This window comes from Haliotis rufescens, unplaced genomic scaffold (genome assembly GCF_023055435.1).
Source record: "Haliotis rufescens isolate VD_foot unplaced genomic scaffold, xgHalRufe1.0.p SCAF_22, whole genome shotgun sequence".
Lineage (NCBI taxonomy): Eukaryota > Metazoa > Mollusca > Gastropoda > Lepetellida > Haliotidae > Haliotis > Haliotis rufescens.
This window is the reverse complement of record NW_025963913.1, coordinates 720,430-730,476: the sequence shown is the minus strand read 5'-3', so window position 1 is coordinate 730,476 and position 10,047 is coordinate 720,430. Positions and strand designations below refer to the sequence as shown.

The following is a 10,047-nucleotide window of genomic DNA, read 5'->3' as shown; positions in this document are numbered from 1 at the left end:
CGTAGGTTCCAGCCTGGCCTGGAGTTGTGTGTTAGCTGTGCACTGTACGCGTGAGGCCACAAGGCAGATCAGTGTATGTTACAGGGGTAGGGCAAGTCACGGGTGCTCGTTAACTGTCTGAACAGTCACCGTATACGATGACGCTGATCGGGGGCTGTGTAGTCGGGGCGGTATATATGAGAATATCTGCGGGGCAACCAGAAGGTAAGTTGCAATAGTCGTTTAACTGAAGGTTTTGGTTGATTTAGCCTGTGTATATTCCATAAACGTATTAAAATGAAACAATGATTGTGATTTATATTTTCCAAATGAAAATTTCTCGTATCTCCGAATGTCATACTTAGAATGCCATCCTAGATAGCCTAGGATCCCGTGGCCAGTGTTTAAACAACTGAAAAGAACCTGTGGTGGCCGCGGTGGTTGTGTGGGGCGGGCACGTGACCATCTGTCAGGTATAACCTCGCGAATCAAACCTCTTTGCCATAGTTGATGACCAATACATTGGACCATCTCTGTGGTCTAGTGACTAGAGCGCCCACCCGGAGAGCGGAAGGTCGTTGTTTCGATCTGCGGCCGCGTCATACCAAAAGAGGTTTAAAGATGGCATTTGTTGTTACCCTGGCTGGCGCAAGGACTGGTCGACCCGGAGTCAGTCTACTGTGTCTGTGAGGGGTATCGATGTTAAACTTTGGCGTGGTATCTCAGTGGGCTTTTAATTCAAAACCGGAATTAGTCCTCACTAGTACAAGCAGCCACACATCGTGCATGCACGTCGCCATATAAGTGCAATAATCTTGAACGCGACGTTGAATCCCATTTCACATAAGCTCTCCAATACATTGTGTCTGGGTATTAGACAAGGGTAAATACCCTTCCCCTTATTATTATAAATGCCACCATGATTACATATAATTGACACCTATACAAGTACCAGTAATCAATGTATCCACATTTACCAGGAAAGGTGCCTCCAAGAGCAAATACCCCAATTTTGTAGAGCAATTCGCTATGCAGGCTTGCGCCCCTTGGTCTGCCAGCACAATACCCGTCCTCATGGGATAAGCATACGCTAATGTTCTCGAACGTCAAGCTGAAACGCCTTCCTGTAACTGAAATACTGTTCTTATTAGAGCGACTCACCCACACTTCTGTTTTGAACGATGTACGTATTGCTATGGGAGCTTTCGAATCTCTTCCTTTATGCAAGTCAAAAGTCAAAAGAACAATGACTTAAACATTTTTTGTAGTATCTGAATGACTTGGAAAATAGTCATGCAATATGACCCTGATAGAGGTCAAATCAGCTGTAGCCTATTCGTCTTTGCTTTTCCAGCTAGTGTACCCCAATGTTGTCGATTAAATATGTTGAAGTAGTCCCCATAATTAATTCAAATAACATGGACTACATCAATTTAATGCGTGCTAGATTATTTACAGACCGCCGTCATATAGCTGGAATATTGCTGAGTGCGGCATTAAACAACAAATAAACAAACAAACAAACAATAATGCGTGCTACATATAATAGTTTTTTATCACATCATTCTTCACAAGTTCAACTTTGAGATATCCTCTTAGCGTTCAGTACGTCATAGACACAGCCTGAGACTCATAGATTAAATTCTATGTGGTATCTACTACCTGTGTCTCTGCTGTCTGTGTGAGAGTTCCCGTGTCCGCGTCTATCAACCAGGGAAGTGTTCCCGCAGCACAGCGAGTACGTCTAACAAATCCCATCATTCCATGAAATATGTCACAAATGAAAGGGGAGAGGCACGGGTGACCAAGTCGTCTAAGGCGCCGTAATTCGCTGTACAAAGTTGCGTCCCTTGGGCACCACAGAAACCTATGATTGTGGTTTCGTTTCAGAAATTAAATGACAACACAAGATCAATTAGACTAACATCTAGTCTCTGAATTTTTACAGAATAAAAACAGTTGTTAAATTATATTTATAAAATATAATAAAAGGAAGCCCATGGACTTTCTTCATTTTCATATACTGCAGTAATCTTGACTTGCCAAACAAAATAGGTGAGGTGAGGTGAAATGGGGTTTAACGTCGCGTCCAAGATTATTGCACTTATATAGCGAAGTGCATGCACTTGTGTGTGTTTGTGTGGCTGCTTGTACTAGTCCGGACTGATGCCGATTTATAGTGCTAGCCCACCGAGATACCATGCCGCAGTTTAACATGAATACCCAACTCAGACACAGTATACTGACTCCAAGCCAGACCAGTCCTTGTTTTAGCCCCTTGATGCCGAGCGCAAGACAGGGTAACAAGTACCATCTTTTAACGTCTTATGGTATGACGCGGCTGGGGATCGAACCCCGGACCTTCCGCTCTCCGGGCGGAGCCAAACATAATAGACTTGCATGGGCTGTATTGGATATATTTGTTTCAGGGTCTGTGTGACGGACTTATGATCAATCAGTAATCACTGCACTATTTCGAAACACACAGTTTCAGATTTACACATCAAAACTGGCGCTACACTGAATGAAATAATTGACAGCATTAAGTAACAGGTCCTACAATTAATGACAGTACACTCACGAAGGTCCAAAGTTAAGTCACTGCCGAATGTCTTGAAACAGGCCTGTCTCGGTTCTTGAATCCGGAATAGTGTCGGAGTGAGTGAGTATGGTTTTACGCCGCGTTTAGCAATATTACGGCGGGGTACACCAGGAATGGGCTTCACACATTGTACCCATGTCGGGAATCGAACCCGTATCTTCGGCGTGACGAGCGAACGCTTTAACCACTAGGCTACCCGACAGCCCCGAATAGTGTTGGAAGCTGGTGGGAATCCGGTATGCTGTCCGCACTTGTCAAGAAGATGAGACGCACGTCAAGTGGTAAAGTGTCGCATGTTGCTCTTATATGGGTACAGTCGGCCTCCTAGAAACTGTCCCATCGCGAAACTTCTCGAACGGTCAAGCCTTTTATGTTCAAGGTGACACAAAGGTGGATAACTCTAAATTATTTGCTGCCGAGGTCTGCCGCTAAAATCTGGCCACAATAGCTGACGATATTTTACCAGTGCTTCCATTTTTTGCTGCCACTGACAATCACTACAAATAAACCAACACCAACCTCGACTGACACACAACAGTCTTGTATCTATATTTCGTGTTATTCTCTACAGCAACTTTAGCTAGTTAGTTCAGAGAAGAACAAGTGATCACTGAATGAAGAAAAATGCGTAGACATTGAAAACGAATGCGCAATATTGAAAATATGAAGAAAATGAAAACAACTGCCATTTAACAAGTGGTCAAATGTAACAAATGTTGTATTTGGGATAACACTTTCTGAATAAGTACATATTTTCGTACGTTTTGGGTTTGAGTCCTATCCTGGATTGGAAACCACACTGCCCGAGTGAGGCGCCTAATCGCCAGAATCAAAGTCAGCGATCAAACCAACTCAGCCACCGAGGCTTCCACAAAAATGAAAATCTGACAACAACCAGACTATTATTAGTATTGTATATATATATTATATGTATATTATATTGAATTTATTAATTTATTTATTATTAATTTTATTTATTTATTTCTCCTTATTTTTTAATTTATACTTTTATTTATTTATTATCTATTTACTTCTTTTTTTTGTATAGTATTATTATTATTTTTTTATAAATTATTATTTCACAATGGATACACTTTTATTTTAATGTGTCTCAAAAGCCTAATAAGGCTGGATGTACAAGCTTTTGTTTTGAACACTTATTATGAATATATCCTCCTCCCAGCATCATATGAGCGCGGGGTGAAATGGGGTTTAACGTTGCGTTCAAGATTATTGCACTTATATACAGACGTTCATGCGCGCGTGTGTACCTTGTACTAATCCGGAGCAATGCCGGGTTTAAAGTGCCGGTCTTATACTCCAAGCCGACCAGTCCTTGTTTTATTTCCCCCCTAGGTAACAAAAGTACAATCTTTCGGTATGACGCAACCAGAGGTTCGAACCACCGACATTCGGCACTCCGGGCAGCCGCTCTATCACTGTACCACGGAGGCGGTCTCAGCATCCTCAGGATTGTAAGAGGAGATCGAGTGAATCGAATGGTGATTTGATTGTCATTGTTTCCATTACGGTGGATCGATGCTCATGATTTCATTGCCTGGATTGTCTGGTCCAGACAAGATTATTAAAGTTTTACAGATCGCGGTCCTATAGTTGGAATATTGCTGAATGCGACGGTAAACAACAAACATAAACTTGCATTTATCTTTCACTTGTATGTGGTCACAAAATGCATTATTTGGAACAAAGTTGTCCCGACTATTTATGACTTGCACGGGATTTGCTTATCTGACTAGGATTACGTCTGTGCGTCTCCCTGAGTTGCGATTCCCTGTCCTGTTGTTTTAGTCTTGAGATTTCTTGTGTATATGAGCTCAGATGAGTGTATTTGCACGCCTAGTTTTATCAGCGACCACAAAAGCCGTAAATCCCCAAGCACTTTATAAGCTCCATCGTTATTACACTCAATTGAAACGATGATATACGAGTGCGAGGTTTGAAATTCTCATCGAACACAGGGGGCATTTCACCCTTCTCCACTCGGCCGCAACCTAGCTACCAACGGATTGCGCATGACAAAATGGCTGACATGCAGCACGTGCACTCAACAGTGGGCGTGCAACTTGGCTCCGTCTACTGATCTCAATATCATGCTTTTGTCAACTGTAGGATTTAAGAGATATGAACACGGTGGCACTTACATACCTTAGATTTGTCGAGCGCTGGAACAAAGAGTCCGATGTCTTAGTACAAATAAGTGATTTCATACCAGACTACGAAGGTCCTGTCAGAAAGCTGGAATTGGAGGTACTGTGTAGTGTTTCGTGGCGGAAAGGTAGCATGGATATCTGCTGTGAATGGTCGGGTAAGTTTGAATACTTTTTGTGGTTTTCTTCTGATACTTGTAACAGTAAATTATACCGGAACTATACACGACCTTATCTTGGATCTAGCGTGCCTCATACGTTATCAACATCCACACCTGTGGTCGATCTCTCTGTATCAGATATACCTCCTTGTCAGCAGTCTGTGTTAATATTGGCATAAAATGCGAAAGTCTACATGATATTCGTACGGAAGCCTTTTAGGGCCATTTGTTGTTTGTTTTTTTCGATACTATCTTGAAATTTCAACTTAGTATCTTGAAATTTCAACTTAGTATCTTGAAATTTCAACTTAGTATCTTGAAATTACTAAGTTGAAATTTCAAGATACTATCATGAAATTTCAACTTAATATCTTGACATTTCAACTTCTCTATCTTGAAATTTCAACTTTTGTATCTTGAAATTTCAACTTCTGTATCTTGAAATTTCAACTTAGTTTCTTGAAATTTCAACTTAGTATCTTGAAATTACTAAGTTGAAATTTCAAGATACTATCATGAAATTTCAACTTAATATCTTGACATTTCAACTTCTCTATCTTGAAATTTCAACTTTTGTATCTTGAAATTTCAACTTCTGTATCTTGAAATTTCAAGATAGTATCTTGAAATTTCAACTTAGTTTCTTGAAATTTCAACTAAGTATCCTGAAATTACAAGATAGTATCGAACAAATTTTAAAAAAAACAAATGGCCCTAAAAGGCTTCCGTATATTCGCGTATTAATTCACTTACTATTTACATAATCTTGCCACCTATGTATTGTATGTAAATATACCTAGAAGAAGTGGAAAAAGACCCGATACTTTCACATTACTATAGTTAATATGTCATGGCTGTTATAGTAATATGAAAGAATCGGGTCTATTTTAACTTTTTAAAATCTTTTGAATAGTATAAATAACACGTTCTGTTTTTGTCAAGCTTAACTGGCGGTTTTTTTTTTGTTGTTGAAAGGATCTAATGTCGTTAAAGAAGTATCAGGACATTAAGCTTGTTGATCAGGCATGTGATAATTGAATCTTCAGTCGCTGGCGTTGCTTAACTGAAAATTTTAAAAAATGTGTGGAAAGAACGAAAAGATGTCATTCGTAAGTCCAATTCTATCGATATTTTGGTCACACTGATAATATTATCACTGGTATATAATAGTGTGCATAATAACAGGAGCATTGTTGAATGTGGCTAGTGCGTGGTATATGGTTATATTTTCCCTAGTTCTTGGTATGTTGTATGATTAGTGTGTATATTGCTTTTCTCTAGTTCGCGATATATAGTTATTTTTGAACAATAGTGAGCGTATGATGCCATTGTTATTACATTGTATATAATCATTTGATATTTTGCCGGATTACTACTTATTACTACTTAAATAACCTCTGGCAGATCCCACGAGTCTTACTATACATGCATGCATAAGTGACTGTGGTTCGGTTGATAATTGTCTATCCACAAACATTCTGGTTATCATGACGAAAATTTAATTCATAACAAAACACTTCCTAGCCTGCTTGTGACGATTTAAGAAGTTCGGGGACATACAAAGAAAATAAGTTCTCTAAGTGAGTACCCACGCTGTTATGAATGCTGACAAGTCCTCTAAGCGCTTAATTAAAGAGAGGCTTTACCTGGGTGGGAGCACAAGACGCGTGTAAGCTGCGGGGTAAACATGTCTTCACAGCTGCGAGACGGAGTTATGTCAATGACAACATTTACCCTGCGGATCCAGGGGGATTTCCCCGTCCAGCCTTCCATCTACTCAGCATGGACAGAAATACATATGCGTTGTTACCTGCCCCGTTAAGCGGAGGACCAACCCCATGCCCCCTGCCGACTAAAGACTACGCGCCTTGCTGGAAAACATAAACACTACACGCCTTGCTGGTAGCGTAAACACTACACGCCTTGCTGGTAACTTAAACACTACACGCCTTGCTGGAAATATAAACACTACACGCCTTGCTGGTAACGTAAACACTACACGCCTTGCTGGTAACTTAAACACTACACGCCTTGCTGGTAACTTAAACACTACACGCCTTGCAGGAAAACATAAACACTACACGCCTTGCTGGTAATTTAAACACTACACGCCTTGCTAGTAACTTAAACGCTACACGCCTTGCTGGTAACTTAAACACTACACGCCTTGCTGGTAACTTAAACACTACACGCCTTGCTGGAAAACATAAACACTACACGCCTTGCTGGTAACTTAAACACTACACGCCTTGCTGGTAACTTAAACTCTACACGCCTTGCTGGTAACTTAAACACTACACGCCTTGCTGGTAACTTAAACACTACACGCCTTGCAGGAAAACATAAACACTACACGCCTTGCTGGAAAACATAAACACTACACGCCTTGCTGGAAAACATAAACACTACACGCCTTGCTGGAAAACATAAACACTACACGCCTTGCTGGTAACTTAAACTCTACACGCCTTGCTGGTAACTTAAACACTACACGCCTTGCTGGTAACTTAAACACTACACGCCTTGCTGGTAACTTAAACACTACACGCCTTGCTGGTAACTTAAACTCTACACGCCTTGCTGGTAACTTAAACACTACACGCCTTGCTGGAAAACATAAACACTACACGCCTTGCTGGAAAACATAAACACTACACGCCTTGCTGGAAAACATAAACACTACACGCCTTGCTGGTAACTTAAACTCTACACGCCTTGCTGGAAAACATAAACACTACACGCCTTGCTGGAAAACATAAACTCTACACGCCTTGCTGGTAACTTAAACACTACATGTCTTGCTGGTAACTTAAACACTACACGCCTTGCTGGAAAACATAAACACTACACGCCTTGCTGGAAAACATGAACACTACACGCCTTGCTGGTAACTTAAACACTACACGCCTTGCTGGTAACTTAAACACTACACGCCTTGCTGGTAATTTAAACACTACACGCCTTGCTGTGCACACGTGCATGTTATCTGGTAACTTAAGCCGTGATATTGCTGGAATATTGCTAAAGTATTGCTAGAATATTGGCGCAAAACCATACTCACTCACTCACTTACACGCCTTTAAAGAAAACTTAAACACTAGACACCTTGCTGTGCACACGTGCATGTTATCTGGTAACTTAAACGCTACACGCCTTGAAAGAAAACTCAAACACTACAAGTCTTGTTGTGCACACGTGCATGTTTTCTGGTAACTTAAGCCGTGATATTGCTGGAATATTGCTAAAAGCGGCGCAAAACCATACTCAATCACTCTCTCACTCACTCACTCACTCACTCACTCACTTAAACACTACACGCCTTGAAAGAAAACGTAAACACTAGACACCTTGCTGTGCACACGTGCATGTTACCTGGTAACTTAAACGCTACACGCCTTGAAAGAAAACTCAAACACTACAAGTCTTGTTGTGCACACGTGCATGTTATCTGGTAACTTAAGCCGTGATATTGCTGGAATATTGCTAAAAGTGGCGTCAAACCATACTCACTCACTCACTTACACGCCTTGAAAGAAAACTCAAACACCACAAGCCTTGCTGTGCACACGTGCATGTTATCTGGTAACTTAAACGCTACACGACTTGAAAGAAAACTTAAACACTACACATCTTGCTGTGCACACGTGCATGCTCTCTGGTAACTTAAACGCTACAGGACTTGTTGGGGAGGCGTGGACATCCTCTTGCAGTATCCATCTTCCCGAGGCAAGGGAGTTAACTGACTAAAAGTCCAGTTTCCAACCTTGCCGATATAGGCTGGAATTTCTAGATTCGATCGTGGCCAGTGGCTATTATAAGTTCTGTCCCTTCTATGTCCCTCCTACTGTCCAATCGGATTCAACATCCTATATATCACTTGCATTTGCTTCAAACAAAATGGCGGCGCCCAGTCAAGACGATCTGATCGATAATCAAGATCTATATTATAATTAAACCAAGCTAACTTCGTGAAGTGCTTTAAATCACGTGATCATCTTGATTAAAAACATAAAGAGATTCGGAAAATATCTTTTTCCGCCAGTTGGCGGCACCCATGCTTTGCACATCCTGCAATCGGCCGGACTCTGCACAGCAGATTTCGAATTGGATGTTAATTTCGTTGCGCGATTTTGATTGGACTATGCATAGACTCGTTAGTCCAGACAAAATATAACTCCATAATTTCAGCCTGGCAATTGTGGAAACTGGACTTTTATAGTCAGTTAACTCCCTAGCCTCGGGAAGATGGCAGTATCCGCCATGAAACTAGACCATGCCAGCTATTTGTTAAGGGCACACACCTTTCTTCTGTTAACAATATTTACTCGTCGTGAAATCATACATCCACAAACTAATGATAGTTCACTCTATCTAAGGACCATTGTAACTAATCTTTGGGAAATGTATGTGAATTATTTTGGTGTTTTCAAAATAGTCATCGAGGCACCCTAGAAGGCTGGAAGATCTAATGTATCACGTGACCCATGTACGTCACAATGGAAACACTTTACTGCATACACATCTTAACTGAAAGTATCTCGCAAAAATGTATAACGGCAACGCAAGGGAACAACCTGTTTCTATTATCCAACGAAACAGATCCCATGTCTGTTACGGGCAAATTAGCGTTGAAAAGCTATTTGAATGGATCACTAAAAATCTGTGCTTTTGTTATCTGCATGTATTTATATTGTATATCCATAGCTACATTTAATGTCAACTTAAAGGGCGGCTAGGCTCAGGCCAGTAGGCAGTCCCCGGATATTTGATTTAAGTCATAAATGATCTCAAGTTGTGTACACCAGTGTGGCAGTTTATATGTGAGTGAGTGAGTGAGTTGGGTTTAACGCCGCTTTTAACAGTATTCCAGTTATATCGCGGCGTGTCAGCTTCATGTGGGAGGAAAGCCCGAAGTGATGCAGGTCTCAGACGTGTACCACTTCGGTGAAACCCACGAGCACGGGTATGGTGCTGACAAACCTAGAAACATAATTGGGGCGAACCGGGATTCGAACCCACAATCAAGTTTATATGTACAATGGTACCCTTATTTCACACTTACCATACCGTGGTTTGACACAGGTCACTCAGAGCAACGGGGCGGTCGGGTAGCCTAGGGGTTAAAGCGTTCGCTCGT

General features: G+C 41.2%; 1 protein-coding gene across 3 annotated transcripts in view; it reads left to right on the top strand.

Moving 5' to 3' along the window:
- The first annotated feature begins 4,632 nt into the window (after nucleotides 1-4,632).
- Nucleotides 4,633-10,047, top strand: part of LOC124117385 — a 29,231-nt gene continuing 23,816 nt past the window's right edge. The window contains exon 1 of one of the 3 annotated variants that reach the window (XM_046479229.2): nucleotides 4,633-4,907. In XM_046479229.2, the coding sequence (XP_046335185.2) occupies nucleotides 4,724-4,907 (184 nt within the window). In that variant the 5' untranslated portion in view covers nucleotides 4,633-4,723. The remainder of the gene's footprint in view (nucleotides 4,908-10,047) is intronic. The other 2 variants (XM_046479228.2, XM_046479230.2) reach the window with 2 other exon arrangements.